This window comes from Mesoplodon mirus (assembly GCF_964341445.2).
Source record: "Mesoplodon mirus genome assembly, chromosome: 15".
Lineage (NCBI taxonomy): Eukaryota > Metazoa > Chordata > Mammalia > Artiodactyla > Ziphiidae > Mesoplodon > Mesoplodon mirus.
The window spans coordinates 26384454-26401287 of NC_138991.1; the positions used below are offsets into that span (position 1 = coordinate 26384454).

Consider the following 16834-nt stretch of genomic DNA (forward strand, 5'->3'; position numbering starts at 1 on the left):
CAAGTGGCAACATCTACAAAGACAGAGCACCTGGTGGAACTTACCGAGTAGGTCAATGCCATGCTTACTGGAAAGAATAGGAGTTTATAGTTTTAATGATGAAGAGGCAATGCAGATGAATATATACACACGAAACAGTGAAAGCCCAAATACTCTTGTACCTTCTTTAGAGCTACGGGGCACATTAACGTCTACCACGTCTGTTAGAGGAAAGCCTGCCTTATATTAAATAATACCCCTTGGAAAAAAAAAACAGAAAAAGACTGTTGAAAAAAGAGTATTTGGGTTTTGGGTTTTAAATACCAGGAGACAAGTGACACCACACATGGCAGGCACCTTTCAAGCCGCTGGGACGAGAACGTTTACTCACCATCAGCCAGGCGTTCCCGCCAGCTCTGAGCCGCGTGGGTGAAAAACTCGTTGTTCAGTGCACTGCTGCTGAGACGCAACAGGCCATCGGTCCCCACCTGGAAGGATCAAGGCAAAAAAAAACAATAAAGAAACTTAGAAAGAGGACAGAAGCTAGCCCCGAGAGAGCAAAGAGGAAGCTGCCCACAGGTACCTGTCTGTCCACTTCGGGCAGGAGGAAGAGGAGCTGCTGCTGAAAGTGGGATGGCAGGGCATGGAAGGTCCGAGAGTTGATCAGGGCCCGGAGGTTGGTGTTGACGAGAATGGACCCAGGCGTCTCAAAATCTATCTCTTCCCCTCTGTTGCGCTTCATTTGACCTGTGATTTTTCAAGCAGTAGGAAGCAAAATGTAGATTTTCAGCTTCTTAAACCAAAAAAGCAAATGCCAACTGAGGGAAAACTTTGGTGGCAGCACCCAAGCTACCCAGAACTTATCTGCACACAATGAGCTCAACCATCCAGTCTACCCTAACCTATCGGCCACCATCAAACCTAAGAGAACACTTGGGCTTGCATCGTCTCAGACAAGACTCAGTAGCACGCTGTGTCACAGCCCGAAGGGACACTCTTCCCACAGAAAACCAGGCAAGGGGCAGGCTCTGAGCTTCCCTCCAAAGCTGGAGAACAGGCTCCACAAAGCCAATGGGAGAAACGATGGAAGTCTAAAAGTGAATCCGGTTAGCGTCCTACAGAAAAATCTGCAGAAGTCTTCTGTGAATGGGCTGGAGAGGTCTGACCTCCAGGCAGAAAGGTGCTAAGGGTTGTTTAAAGCCCACTGCAATGTCAACACCTCTCACAAAAGCCTCAGCAAATGGAACAGAGACCTGTGAGGCTTTAAGATTCAGCAAGGCTGATGAGCTGGAGAGGCTACAAGACAGCACACCTAGCTGCCACTTGGGTGATGGTTTCTTCTAATTTTCAGAAGCCAAGGTTAGTCTTCTTAATGATTTCATGTGGCCCATCTACAAAAACCCAGCATGGGGGCTTTGAGAAATAAATCCGGAAATAGCAAATGGCATACTAGCCTTGCAAATAGCCCTACTGCAGGTGGGAGGTGCACACTACTGAACTTGTCTGCATAGCCCAAATTCAACATAGGCATCTACCCCATATACTAACTAGGTTATAAAAAAGGGCGTCTGACAGAGACTGCAGACGTTGAGAACAAACTTGGCAGGATGCTACCGAAGAAAGAAAACAAATGTTGGAATTCTTCACTGAGACACTCAGAAGCACTTTTCACTCACTTGAGCACTCACTAAGCAGTATCAAGGCAGGCACAGGCTAGGCCCTTACAGGGACATACAAGGAGCAATGTGGCACCATCTCTGCCCACAGGGAGTTCTCTCAGTCTAGCAGAGAAAAATCTCTATGTGACATAACCAAAATACAAGGTAAAAACCAACAAAAAATAGAGGGCCACCTGAGAAGTAAAAATAAACTGTGAGGGAGTGCAGTAGAAGACATCATCTTCTCTCTAGGCCTGCAGGGGCCCCCTTACAGGCAGAGAAATGAGTGCCAAGCCACCTACCTGTGGCCGGCTTCCGGAAGCCTCTCAGGAGCGGGGCAGGGTCCCGGGCGACCTCGGCCTGGCCACGAATAGCAGCGCTGCCCAGGGCCAGAGAGCCACTGCTGCTGCTGGACGGGCTGCCGCTCTCGCCATCGGCGTGGCGGCCTGAGAACCCTGAAGGCACAGCATTCCACTGGTCAAAAGCATCACACGCCGCGCCCACGGCTCTCAGACAAGCTTACTTCTCCCAGCTCTCCCTGAGATGCTGCCAGCAATACCGGAGCTTCCATGGCCCTGCCCTGGGCCGTCACAGATCACCACCTCCTGGTCTGGCTTTAAATTATCATGTAAGAATGCCAAACCGCCATCTTAGTTTGCACTGTATCTTTTACAAAGCACCTGCACACGCCTTCACGGGACCCTCACAACTGCCCTGTGAGGCCAGGGGAAGGGCGCCCAGCAGAGCCCATGCCGGAAGCTAGGTCGGGTCTCACTACCACGGCGTGCTGACTGCCAGAGGAGAGCTCCTGACTCTACTGGCACGGCACTACCTAGGCCAAGAGCTGCTGCCAGAGGGAGGCAGGTCCCCAGGACCTGAGAAAGAAGCATCACAATCACGAGTTTACACATACCTGATGCAGATTCCACGTGGGCCCCGTTTACCTTCAGAGGAGTCAGGACAACTCGAGGCAACATCACCCCGGTCTTCTTCTTCTGCTTGTTCGCCTGTTTTCCCAGAGGGGATACAAAAGGAGCCTGAGTCCCCTGCAGGCCACAACGGCTGTACCTCTCGACCACGTCTCCCTCGCTGTCTCATAAAACAGAGTTAGTGTTCAACCAGCACGGGCAGGTAATGCCAGTAACAGCAATGACTCATTCTACTGAGCCAGGTGCCGGCCACTGTGCCAAGCATCACCTCACACTGAAAAGAATGTGTTGCTCTCCCCACTTTACAGGTAAGGAATTTGCCCAAAGCTAGTGAGTGGCGGGGCTGCAATTCAAACTGATAACTCCCAAGCTCATGTTCTCCCCACTCTGTTATACTTCTCCCTGAATGTTCCCAGGTTTTTCATAAATACAAACAAAATTATCCATCCGTGGTAAAGAGAAAAAACAAATTGCCCTGCTCTCAGGTCTACTACCCACGTTTCCTATGGCCCGCTTTTAAATAGTACTAACAAGTGGAGACCAAAGTGATTTTCTCCACTCTTCAACACGCTCAGTTAACTACAGGAGGAAGAGTCCTGTCTTGTGCCTGCCTCACTTATCCAATCCAGCCTAGTCACCGACTCCCCCCCCCACCTGTGAGGAAGCTCTGTAGCTGTCCCTGGGATTGGAATGAGGCCGACTCTGAGATTCGGTGGAACAGGAAGCATTAGAAGATGTTTCATCGAGAGAAACTGGAAGAGAGGGAAATAAAGGTTAGACCCTAGCGACTGCTTGTGGCTCTTCACCCATCTTGTCAAGGGTACTTACCATCATTTTCACCACTCACAGTGCTGGCTTCATTAGACCCACAGCTCTCCACATCAGCTGTGTCCTCTGGCTCCTCTCCCTCCACTGCAGCCGGACTGCGAGACCACTGCAGGGCATCCTTCTGTGACAGCAAGGCACAACTCAGGTGAGCAAAACCCTACAAATCCTACAAGCACAGTAGTCATTCCTAAATGTGTATTGCTTTTGGAGAAGAGGGATTTAGAATATTGATTAAATTCCTATCCCTTTCTAAGTGTCCTCTTTTTCTCAGTAAGTTCTTCTCATACGTACATTAAGAAAGTCAGAGGGACTTCCCTGGTGGCGCAGTGGTTCAGAATCCACCTGCCAACGTGGGGGACTCGGGTTTGATCCCTGGTCCAGGAGGACCCCACATGCCACGGAGCAACTGAGCCCGTGTGCCACAACTACTGAGCCCACGTGCCTAGAGCCTGTGCTCCACAACAAGAAAAGGCACCGCAAAATGAGAAGCCCGCGCACCGCAACGAAGAGTAGCCCCCGCTCGCCGCAACTAGAGAAAGCCCATGTGCAGCAATGAAGACCCAACGCAGCCAAAAATAAACTAAAAAAAAAAAGTTAGATATAATTTTGCATCTAGTCATTCATTAAACATTTATGGGGCTTCCCTGGTGGCGCAGTGGTTGAGAGCCTGCCTGCTAGAGCAGGGGACACGGGTTCGAGCCCTGGTCTGAGAAGATCCCACATGCCGCAGAGCAACTGGGCCCGTGAGCCACAACTGCTGAGCCTGCGTGTCTGGAGCCTGTGCTCCACAGTAAGAGAGGCCGCGACGGTGAGAGGCCCGCATTGCACACCGCGATGAAAAGCGGCCCCCGCTTGCCACAACTAGAGAAAGCCCTCGCACAGAAGCGAAGACCCAACACAGCAAAAATAAATAAATTAATAAACTCCTACCCCTAACATCTTAAAAAAAAAACAAAAAAAAAACAAAAAAAACCATTTATGGCGTGCCTCCTGTAAACTACACCATGCTAGTTCCAGGCGGTGGGTGGGGTGGGAATAAGGAGGGGAATCAGGGCCCTGCCTTCAAGGAGCTCAAATGAGTAGAGGACAAAGTCCAATCTATAACAATACAAAGCACAGTGAGAGAAAGATACAGAGAGAACTGAAGCAGCCCAGAACAGGGAACATCTACCTCACTGAGCTGGAGAAGAGGGCATGGAGGTACAGAAGGGGAATAAGGATCAGGGAGGTAAGGTTTCCAAGGAGATGTGTTGCTTGAGCTCAGTTTTAAAAGAAGTCAGTTAATAGGCAGATGGGTTGCCAGTGGGGAGGGAGAGGGAGTCCTAGGTGATGTGATGAGCCAATGTGGGAGAACATTTTAAATTCAAAGAAACCATAGACTTCAGGAGGTGTGTGGGAAACTGGATACGTGAGGAGGATAGAGAGACAGCAAGAGGGCTGGTGATAATCGTGACACTGTGCTGAGGGATTAAGACTGTGATTTCTTTAGAGTCTGAAGGATATGAATCAGGAGAATGATCTGAGTTTTAGGAATTTCATTCTGTTAACCATGGGAAGTCTGGAGGCAGAAGAAGAGTTAGATTATGACAGAAATCTATTGAAAAGGATAAAGATCTAAACTAAAGTGAGATAGTGGGAACAAGGCTAGAGTGTAGAGGAGAGTTCCACTCCAAATTTCATCTCCTAACAAATACTTCTTCCAACAGTCTCTGTCGTGGAGTCTCAAAATGAAACTCTACCCATCCCCAAGGAAAACTTAGGAGCCACCTCGAAACCAGGAAGGAGTAGGAATGAATATTGGGGGATGGAGAGAGGAGGAGCAGATATAGATTGGGGTGGGGATGCCTTCTTTGAGTAAAAGTGTGAAAAAGAGTAGGTAAAATCATGATTCTATCACTTAAAAATATGCCAGAAATTTACAAGGAAAATCCACAAAATTCTAACTCATCAAATCCATGGATTCCTTGATCCACTATATAGTAGCCTCCCCTTATCTGAGGGTTTTTTTCACTTTCCACAATCAACCATGGTTGAAAAATATTAAATGGAAAGTAGCAGAAATAAACAACCCATTGGTTTCAAATTGCACGCTGTTCTGAGTAGTGTGCTAAAATCTCACACTGTCCAGCTCCGACCTACCTGGGACGTGGATCATTTGTTTGTCCAGCGTAGCCCACCCATTAGTCACTGAGTGCCCATCTCAGTTATCAGATCAACTGTCATGGTATCACAGCACTTGTGTTCAAGAAACTCTTCACTTTACTTAATAATGGCCCCAGGGCTTCCCTGGTGGCGCAGTGGTTGAGAGTCCGCCTGCCGATGCAGGGGACATGGGTTCGTGTCCCGGTCTGGGAGGATCCCACATGCCACAGAGCGGCTGGGCCCGTGAGCCATGGCCGCTGAGCCTGCGCGTCCGGAGCCTGTGCTCCGCAACGGGAGAGGCCACAACAGTGAGAGGCCTGCGTACCGCAAAAAAATAAAAAATAAAAAATAATGGCCCCAAAGGCAAGCGTAGTGATACTTTCTTAGTGTACCTAACATATAAATTAAACTTTATCATAGGTATGCATGTGTAGGTAAAAACATAGTATATATAGAGTTAGGTACTATCCACAGTTTTGGGCATCCAATTGGGGTTCTGGAACATATTCCCCCCCAGACGGCGGAGGACTACTGTATTAAGTCTTCATCAGTTTATTTGCATTAATTTAAGCCAACATCAGGCTGATTTAAGTTAATAAAAAAGAAAATGGCTTTTTGTATCTTCCTCTCTTTTCCCTACCAACCATAAATGCTCCTCACAGGATCAAAAGCTAAAGAACAGTTTTAGTATTAATCTTGCAATTAGGCTTACTGACTGCCATGTTCTTGGAATGATGCAACAAATTTATTCCCTGAATCATACAGGCAAACTAAGACAGAATATTCATTTAATGAAGAAAAGAGGTCTATTACATTGTCAAAACTGACCCCAAAACTCCAGTTCTGGCAAGAGTGTGGGAAAATCACATATACACTGTTGGTGAGAGTGAAGATGGTATAAAAAGGTTTATAGACAGCCAGTGGGAAAGTAAACTGTAAGCAAAAGTCTAAAAACTGTATATATCTTTTAACCCAACACTTGTAAGACTTACCCAGGACATTATCTTAAAAAGGAGAAAATCAATCGATTGAACTACATTAAAATTAATATCCTCTGTTCAGCAAATGATACCATTAATAGAGTAAAAAGGGCAAGCTACCTACAGAGTTGAAGATGAGATCTGCAATTCATATAACCAATAAAGAACTTGTACCTAGACTGCATAAGTCAATAAGAAAAAGGCAACCCAGGGACTTCCCTGGCAGTCCAGTGGTTAGGACTCTGCTTCCACTGAAGGGGGCACGTGTTTGATCCCTAGCCCAGGAACTAAGATCCTGCATGCCACGCAGCACGGCCAAAAAAAAAAAAAAAAAAAAAAGAGAGAGAGAAAAAGGCAACCATAAGAAAAACAGGCAGACCTGTATTAGGCACTGTACCAAAGGGTTATCCAAATGGCCAACATTCAAACGGAAAGGTATTTAACCTCAATAAAGTAAGGAAGACACAAAACAATGCAAATTAAAACCACAATGAGATGACATCACATCCACAAGAATGGCTAAAATTAAAGTTTAACAATACCAAGTAGTGCTAATGAGGATGTGGAACAGGTACACTGAAAGTGGATCCAGGCATTTAAGAATGTGGTTTGGCATTACCTGCTACACTTGAAGATACAAACATCCTAAAACCCAGCAATGTCAGTCCTAGGTTTGGATTCCCTAGGGAAATACATGCATGTACACAGCGTCATTTGTAACTTCGTCTATAAACAAAGTGCCCATCAGTAGAATCACTACATGGATTGATTGATGTACTGATCAATACTCAATAAATGGATATTATACAATAATAAAAAAAAGAACGAACTACAGCTACTCACAACGACATGGATGAACTGTATTGTGCTTATGCAGGAGAATGTCCTTGGATCAATGTATACCCCTTGTGTCCTTTCCCTGCTTTTTTTAAATTGAGGTACAATTTACAAAGAGTGAAATGTATACTATCTGATTAGTTTTGACAAATGTGTATCAAGGGACTTCCCTGGTGGTGCAGTGGTTAAGAATCCACCTGCCAACTCAGGAGACACGGGTTCGAGCCCTGGTCCGGGAAAATTCCACATGCCACGGAGCAACTAAGCCTGTGTGCCACAACTACTGAGCCTGCGCTCTAGAGCCCGCAAGCCACAACTACTGAGCCCACATGCTACAACTACTGAAGCCCACGCGCCTTGAGCCCGTGCTCCGCAACAAGAGAAGCCAGCGCAATTAGAAGCCCGTGTACCACAACAAAGAGTAGCCCCCACTCGCTGCAACTAGAGAAAGCCCACACACAACAACAAAGACCCAATGCAGTCAAAAATAAATAAATTAATAAATTTATTTGATTTCATTTCATTTTTTTAAATTTATTTTTTTATTTTTATTTTTTGCGGTTTGTGGGCCTCTCTCTGTTGTGGTCTTTCCCGCTGCGGAGCACAGGCTCCGGATGCGCAGGCTCAGCGGCCATGGCTCATGGGCCCAGCCGCTCCGCGGCATGTGGGATCCTCCCGGACCGGGGCACGAACCCGTGTCCCCCTGCATCGGCAGGCAGACTCTCAACCACTGCGCCACCACAGAAGCCCTATTTTATTTTATTTTTAAATCTAATTTTATTTATTTTTGGCTGCATTGGGTCTTTGTTGCTATGCACAGGCTTTCTCTAGTTGCGGCAAGCGGGGGCTACTCTTTGTTGCAGTGTGCGTGGGCTTCTCATTGCAGTGGCTTCTCTTGTTGCAGAGCATGGGCTCTACGTGTGTGGGCTTCAGTAGTTGTGGCATGTGGGCTCAGTAATTGTGGCTCACAGGCTCTAGAGTGCAGGCTCAGTACTTGTGGTACACAGGCTTAGTTGCTCCGCAGCATGTGGGATCTTCCCAGACGAGGGCTGGAACCCATGTCCCCTGCATTGGCAGGCGGATTCTTAACCACTGTGCTACCAAGGAAGCCCAATAAATGTATTTCTAAAAATGCATACCAAGATATAGAACACACCCAACACTCCTAAAAGTTCCCTTGTGCCCCCTTCCTAGTCAATCCCCACTCTACACTGCCCCTCCCACCCCACAGAGACAATGGTTGTTCCAATTTCTACCACCAAAAATTAGTTTTGCCTATTTTTGTTCTACATGTAAATGCAGTCATACAGTAGGTACTCTCTTTTGTCTGGCTTCTTTTGCTCAGTCTCATGTCTATGAGAGTCATCCATGCTGCTGCATACATCAGTAGTTCATTACTTGTTAATACAGAGTAGCATTCATATGCAACCATTTGTTTATCTATTCTCCTGTTGGAAGGCATTTGGGTTATTTCCAAATTTGGGCTATATGAACAAAGCTACTCTGAACATTCTTGTACACAGCTTTTATTGACACCTTTTCATTTTTCCTGAGTAAATATCTAAGAATAGAACAGTAGGGGTATAGGATGGATGAATGTTCAACTTTATTAAAAAAAAAAAAAAAAGCCAAAGATGTACACTCCCAGCAACACTGTATGAGGGTTCCAGGTGCTCCACATCCTCACCAGCATTTGGTGGTATCAGTCTTATTTGAGCCATTCTAATGCAGTGAGTACCTCACTGTGGCTTTAATTTTCATTTTCCTGATGACTAAAGATATTGAGCGCATTTTCATGTGCTTACTGGCCATTCTCATATCTTCCTTTTTTGAAGTTGTTTGTTCAAGTGTTTTTATTTGTTAAAAAAAAAAAAAAAGGGAATTCCCTGGCGGTCCAGTGGTTAGGACTCGGCACTCCACTGCAGGGGTCACAGATTCAATCCCTGGTTGGGGAACTAAGATCCTGAAAGCTGCATGGCCAAAAAAGCCCCCCAAAAAAAGAAAAAGAAAAAAAAGAAAAAGAGTTACTTGTCTTTTTTTATTATAGCTATTCTGAATCATTTTTTATTTTGATAAAGGGCATGTATTACCTTTACAAACAAATACATTTTGAACATCTTTATTTGGAAATAATTTCAAATTTAAAGAAAAGCTGTAAGAATAAAAATAGTACAAAGAACACCTGCCATTTAATTTTTACCCGTGTTCACCTATTAACACAAATAAATGTTTTTTTTTTTTTTTTTTTTTTTTTTTTTTTTTGCTGTACGCGGGCCTCTCACTGCTGTGGCCTCTCCCGTTGCGGAGCACAGGCTCCGGACACACAGGCTCCGCGGCCATGGCTCGCGGGCCCAGCCGCTCCGCGGCATGTGGGATCTTCCGGGATCGGGGCACGAACCCGTGTCCCCTGCATCGGCAGGCGGACTCTCAACCACTGCGCCACCAGGGAAGCCCAATAAATGTTTTTAAAATACATAAAATATATTAGTTTGGCAAGGCAACTGGCAAACAGGCTAGTGATGGGGGAAAAAGCAACCAGCATTAATAAATAAACCCAGATACAATATTTTCCCATAAGTCAAATATTTTAAAAAATAAAATGCACTGTAAATACAAGAAGCCCCAAACATGAATAAAATGGAACGCTAAAATTTAAACCGATTAAGTTTTTTTTTTTTTTTTTTTTTTTTTTTTTTTTGCTGTACGCGGGCCTCTCACTGCTGTGGCCTCTCCCGTTGCGGAGCACAGGCTCCGGACACACAGGCTCCGCGGCCATGGCTCGCGGGCCCAGCCGCTCCGCGGCATGTGGGATCCTCCGGGATCGGGGCACGAACCCGTGTCCCCTGCATCGGCAGGCGGACTCTCAACCACTGCGCCACCAGGGAAGCCCCGATTAAGTTTTAAACCACCCAGGATTCACAACAAAAAAACGATAAGTAAATTTCAGGTATGCCTTTGCTTTCTTTATGGGTCTGACAAACCTGTCCTCAACAAGAAATCTGTACTCTCTTAGAGAAGGCTGATCTGAGGGTTGTTTAATGTATATTATTAAAAACTAAGAGGGGCTTCCCTGGTGGCGCAGTGGTTGAGAGTCCGCCTGCCGATGCAGGGGACGCAGGTTTGTGCCCCGGTCCGGGAGGATCCCACATGCCGCGGAGCGGCTGGGCCCGTGAGCCATGGCCGCTGAGCCTGCGCGTCCGGAGCCTGTGCTCCGCAACGGGAGAGGCCACAGCAGTGAGAGGCCCGCGTACCGCAAAAAAAAAAAAAACAACCAAAAAAACACACAAAAAACTAAGAACGTACTGACCATTCAACAGTATATTAGAGTTCCTAACCAATGCATAAGAAAAAGAAACAAGAAGGAATTAGAAGAAACCAGAGTGTCGTTATTCCAGATAAGTATAATTATCCACATTGAAGATGCAAGGGATTCCGACCTAGTAAGAAATTCAGCAAGGCTGTAAGATTCAAAATCACATTAAAAACACAAGTGATCCTAACATCAGCAATAATACCAGGAATTAGAAAATGTGATTTATAACAAAGAACACGTTACTCTGAGATGAAGCTCACAAAAGAAACAATCATTTTATGAAGAAAACAAAACTTTATCAAGAAAGGTTTAAAACTTAGTAAATGGAGAGCTACACCATGTTCTTGATTAAGAAGACTCAACACTGTAAAGATGTCAACTCTTCTCAAATTGACTTGTAGGTTCAATGAAATTGCAATAAAACTCTCAACCAGATTTTTCTCTTTTTTTTTGGTAGAACTTGACTGTACAGGGACAAGCAATGGGCCACAAATAAGCCAAGACACTCCTGAAGAAGAACAAGATGAGACGCTCTGCATTTTTTTTTTTTTTTTTTTAAAAAAAGCTCTAGTAATGAAGTGAGTAAGATTAGCAGTTGCTAGGGGCTGGGGGAGGGGAGAATAGGAAATGACTGCTAAAGGGTATGGGGTTTCTTTTAAGGGCAATGAAAATGTTCTGGAATTATATAATGGTGACAGTTGCATAAGTTTATGAATATACTAAAAGCCACTGCATTGTACACCTTAAATGGTTAAACTATATGGTCTGTGGGTTACATCCCAAAAAACCTGGATAAAAATTTGCTTACTAAATTTGACAGCTCTAAAAACATGAAAGAATCTAATCAAAATTGATAAAAACCACATACAAAACATTAAAGTGTATAGAAAGTTTATAGATCGAAAGTTAAAATTCATTTTTAGACAATGGTCCGTTGTTATGTTTTAACTTTGTTATGTGAATCCTAAAGAAAGATTAGAACTTGTAAAGCAACCTCTGTGTATGCTTGAGAACAGGCTTTATCCTTTTTTAAAATACTTAATGTAAAAAAAGTTCTTTCAATTTGAAATCCATTTGCATCATCAGAAGCAATTTCAATATTACAGCTGTCAAAGAAAAGACCTGTTATTTAAAAAATGAACACATTCTTGGAGTACAGTTTAAAGACAATAAATTGTCTGAGATCTCATTAATGACAAAAAAGTAGATTCCATCAACCAGAAAAATGCTCATTTGTGATGTGCCACCCACATCTGCAAACAAAGTTTCTAGCTGATGGGGACCATAGGCCCATGATTCCTCCTCTGAAACCCCTGGGTCTAGATGTGTTTAAGAACTTAGGATTTCTTGAATTTTACAATGGCAACACCAGCAGCAACCCATAATTCAAACACAGTAATACTTTTTGAATTAACATATATGTACATACCAGGTGAAAGAAATAGGTTTAAAGTGTCCTTGTCAGTCTAGATCAGAGATTTGCCACCAAATGAGTTGAAGCAAGTCAAGTTTTACTGCCAAGTGAGTTAGGAATAAATTTTGTCAGTTCTCAAAATATTTCAGATTTCCGTATTGTTAATAAGGGGTTACTAGACCATTAAAAAAGCACACGCTTCTTGATAGAATTTTTGAAAAGATTTGGAAGTTTTATAATTCAACTTTTCTCATCACAGGTAAAGAAAATGTAATGAAATATTTTTGAGCCCCACACAGCACCTCCAAATCACCTCCATTTCACCCATTAAAAGATAGGGAAGTATCTCCTAGAAAAATTTCACACATTTGCATATGAAGACTACAAAAGTAAAAGGATGATTATTGCAGCAATTTTACTATTATAGTTGGTAATAATGAAAAACTGGAAAAACTGTGAAAAACCTAAACGTCCACAATAGGGGACTGGATAAATAAAAAGGTATATTGATATGATGCACTATTAAACGGTAGGTAAAAGGAGTAAAAAAATACATCTGTATAAACAAACCACACATTTTTCATGGACACATATGAGTAAGAAGGATGCACATTAAATTGATGACAGTAGTTGGTTGCTACTGGGAAGGAACAAGGGCCACGGGCCTGGATGGCATGTACAAGGGTAGGGTTTGGTATGGAAGTCAAAGGCATTTCTCACTTTCTCTGCACAAAGGCTGCAGCTTCCATTTAAACTTGGCGAAATGAACACACACAGCTCTCTGCAAACTCCTGAAGCCTCATTTAGAATGGCTGCATTTTAAAAAGTACATATGCACAAAGAGAAAGAGGGAAGAAAAGGCAGTAGATGAGAACTATCAATAAAATTCTAGAAGATGAATAACAGGAAGACAAGAAGTGATGACTCAGCAGGGGAAAGAAAACCAAGTCTAAGACTGCAGAGGGAAAAGCCACAAAGAGCAAGCCAGCTCTACTGTAAAACCCCCAAGGGGGCAGGGATTAAGAGGTACCAGGAACCACTGCAGACAGGGGTGAGGCATGGGAATGAAAATAGAAGTGGCTGGAAGTCCAAACAAGAAGTCAGACCCCTCAGATCTCCTCTCTGTCCCCAAACAGTCAAGCAATACCCTTCTCCAGCTCCAGAAGAAAACAGGAGATTTATATTGTGACTGGACTAAACCAGAGAGGTTCTGGAATAGAAGACGCCAGTTCAAGGAGTGGGGAGAGACTGAGGTGCCACACTCCATAAACAGAAGCATTAAGTCAAAGACCATATACAAAACGGTGACACCATTAGCTCTCTCCCCCAACTACGGCTCCCAAAGCTCCCCAAATAGTGGCAGCCCTACAGCCCCAGCCTACTCTTGGCTACCTGGCAAGAGATGGGAGGATCTCTCCTCCTGCAAAAAGTGCCCAGCCTAAAAAAATACACCTTCAAAGTACAGATAATTGGGGGATTCCAAAAAAACATCCAGGTCCTCACTCTACCACAGTCAACAAGCAGTGCCCACAAGCACAGAATCTGTCAGTTCTCCCCGTAAATGACCTATCAATGACCACCAGATAAGTAAGCACTACTGTTATATGAAGGATAGCGACCAAAATAAACAAAGGGGGAACTGAAAGGAAACAGATAATGAAGATCTCATAGCAAATGTCCTCTAAGAGACAGTCCAAAAACAAGTACAAAATGCTATTTTTAAAAAATAAAGGAACATCAGAGAATATGAGCAACGTGCTAGTAATTATAAATAATACCGCCCCCCCCCAAAATCAGCAATAACAACCAATAGGCTATTTCTCAGAGAAGTGACTAGAAAGAGAGAACAAGGCTGCTGCATCAAGAAAAGTCCCACATACAACAAACAAAAGTTCCAGAAAGAGAAAACCGAAAAAGACACAAGTTTTCCCAAAATCAAAAGACCTGAGTTTCCAGGTTTAATAAGGCAAAATGCCCAGCACAATGAATGAAAAAAGACCCATTCCACAACACCTCACCATGAAATGTGAGAATACAGGATTGAAAAAGAGATCCTAAAATCTTCTAATCAGAGAGAACACATTACGTGACAATGAAGTCAGAATGGCATCACGCATCTCAAGAGCAGTTTTAGAGAATCTAATAGAATAACATCTTTTGGAATTCTGAGTCAAACCCATAATCCAGTATGGAACACAGAACAAAAACATGTAAGGTCTCAAATAATTTACCTCCTATGCACCTGTTCTCAGGAAGCAACTGGAGAATGTGTTACGTAAATAAATAACAAAAACAACACCTGCGTGAGGTATAGGAAAGAGAGGCTATAACACAGGAGAAAGGTGATGAGAATTCCTAAGGTGAGAATGAAAGGAACTCCCAGGAAAACAGCTATATGCATGTCAGACAGGGTAACCAACTTGCCCCAGGTGTGTCTGGGACTTTCCTCAGTTTAGCACCGAGAGTCCTGCACCCCAGGAAATTCCTCAATCCTGGGCAAACCAGGATGGTTGCCCACCCGATAAACAGTCCATATTGAGAACTGGAATAAGGACAGCAGTAGGACCAACCTTTAGAAAGAAGAACAAAACCATTGTGTCTGACCATATCAAGAGGACTTTTATAGTTAGTAATAGCATTAGGCTTCATCTTTTCTGTTTGTAATCCATGTTGCTTTTTATTCCTCATCTTTATCATTTTACTTTTGAAGTAAATGTGAACTCTAACATGGTTATAAAAGTCACAGTTATCTAAAGGGTTACACTCAGAGAACTGACACTCCCCCACTTTATCCCTTTCTTCCTCCCCCAACTCCCCAGCTTTCCAATCCATTCCTACCCATCCCCTGGTTAGGTAACCAATCTCATTAGTTTCCAGCTTATTTCTCTTGTGTTTCTTTTGACACAAATGATAATATATACATCTAATTTCCCCTTCATCCTCAGACAAAAAAATGGCACGCTATATATAGCAAAGTGAAAAATACTTTTTTCACTTAACAATGTATCCTGGGACTTCCCTGGCAGTCCAGCGGTTAAGACTCCACGCTTCCAATGCAGGGGGCGCGGTTTCGATCTCAGGTAGAAGAACTAAGATCCCACATGCTGTGAGGTGCAGCCCCCCCAAAAAAAGTATCCTGGAAATGACTCTTTCATTTCATAGATATTCTCCCTCATTCTCTTCTCAGATGCATAATACTCCACAACGCAGACGTACCGAACTTTATTTATGCAATTACTTCCCCACATGCCGGCATTTAGATGTCTTTTTAATATTTTACAAATAGAAATGCCACTGCCTTGAAGAACCTTGTGAATCTGTGCTTTTATATTACTGAAGGTAATATTGAGCTCTAGTTAGATTTTTCATAGGAGAATAGGTTGGCAATTCTGAAAGTACTAAATGTTTATTCTAGACCTGAGCAAATAACTAGATACAAAGTAGACAAAGTAGGGAGCCAAACCTAAATATAAGAGCCAAATATATACAGCTTCTATAGAAGAAAATGTCATAAAATATTCATTGGAAAGGAAAGATTTCTAAAAACATTAACTATATACTTTCATTAAATTTTTAAAATGGACTTTCTCAAAATTGAAAATTTCTAATCAAAGACAGCTTAATAAAAATGAAAAGGCAGGGACTTCCCTGGCAGTCCAGTGTTTAGGACTTGGTGCTTTCACTGCTGTGGCCCTGGGTTTGATCCCTGGTAGGGGAACTAAGATCCCGAAAGCCACGTGGCACGGTCAAAAAAAGAAGAAAGATGTTAAAAAAAAAAAATTGAAAAGGCAGCCTACAGATTGGTAAAAATATCTGCAATACCTATCTGACAAAGGACTTGTATCCAGGGTATAGTTTTTTTTAAATCTACAAATGGAAACCAAAATGACTATACTTCAATTTAAAAATAAAAGGGGAAGGGCTGTTATTTTCTTCCTCCCATTAGGTGTGTGTACGAGAAATGTGGGGAAAGGAGCCCCAGTGGCCAAGAGTAGGATGTCAGAGCCTGAGTGGGGAACAGAAGGTATTCACATGTGAGGGCAGCATGGTGTGGTAGTGAGAGCTAAAAAAGGGTGAAATTCCCAAACAAGGAATGACAAGGGGCAGAGTATCAAAGCCCAAGTTGGGTGAGGAGGGCGCTTATATGAGACGGCAGCCTGCTGTAGGGGATCAGAGTCTGAGCAGGCGAGGCCATCATCCATGGGGGCCAACCTAGCAGAGGGTGTTGGAATTCAAGAGGGCATCTTCATGAGGGAAAGGCAGCAACAGTGATGGGAGAGATTAGTTATATAAGAGTGGGAAAATTAAACAAGTAAATATATTAAGAGATATACTAGACATATAGAGATAACAGGAAAAATAGGAGTTGGATTTCTTACTGCTGGAGAAGTGAGTTACAAATATGGAAAGGGAGGGATTACCCTGGTGGTCCAGTGAGTAAAGACTCTGTGCTCCCAATGCAGGGAGCCCGGGTTCGATACCCAATCAGGAAACTAGATCCCGCATGCATGACGCAACTAACAGTTCGCATGCTGCAACTAAGAAGTCCTCAGGCCACAACTAAAAATCCCGCATGCCTCAATGAAGATCCCTCGTGCCACAACTAAGACCCAGCGCAGCCAAAATAAATAAAAAAAAATAAATGAATGCTAAAAAAAATACAGAGGACTTCCCTGGTGGCACAGTGGTTAAGAATCCGCCTGCCAATGCAGGGGACATGGGTTTGAGCTCTGGTCCGGGAAGATTCCCACATG

General features: G+C 43.6%; 1 protein-coding gene across 2 annotated transcripts in view; it reads right to left on the bottom strand.

The window, feature by feature from the left end:
- Positions 1 to 16834, bottom strand: part of ASXL1 (ASXL transcriptional regulator 1) — a 68257-nt gene that overhangs the window by 6685 nt on the left and 44738 nt on the right. The window contains exons 4-9 of one of the 2 annotated variants that reach the window (XM_082645406.1): positions 3395 to 3515; positions 3221 to 3318; positions 2551 to 2644; positions 1940 to 2092; positions 563 to 726; positions 371 to 467 (exon numbers count right to left, since the gene is read on the bottom strand). In XM_082645406.1, coding sequence (XP_082501532.1) covers positions 371 to 467; positions 563 to 726; positions 1940 to 2092; positions 2551 to 2644; positions 3221 to 3318; positions 3395 to 3515 — 727 coding nt within the window. The remainder of the gene's footprint in view (positions 1 to 370; positions 468 to 562; positions 727 to 1939; positions 2093 to 2550; positions 2645 to 3220; positions 3319 to 3394; positions 3516 to 16834) is intronic. The other variant, XM_082645405.1, reaches the window with a different exon arrangement.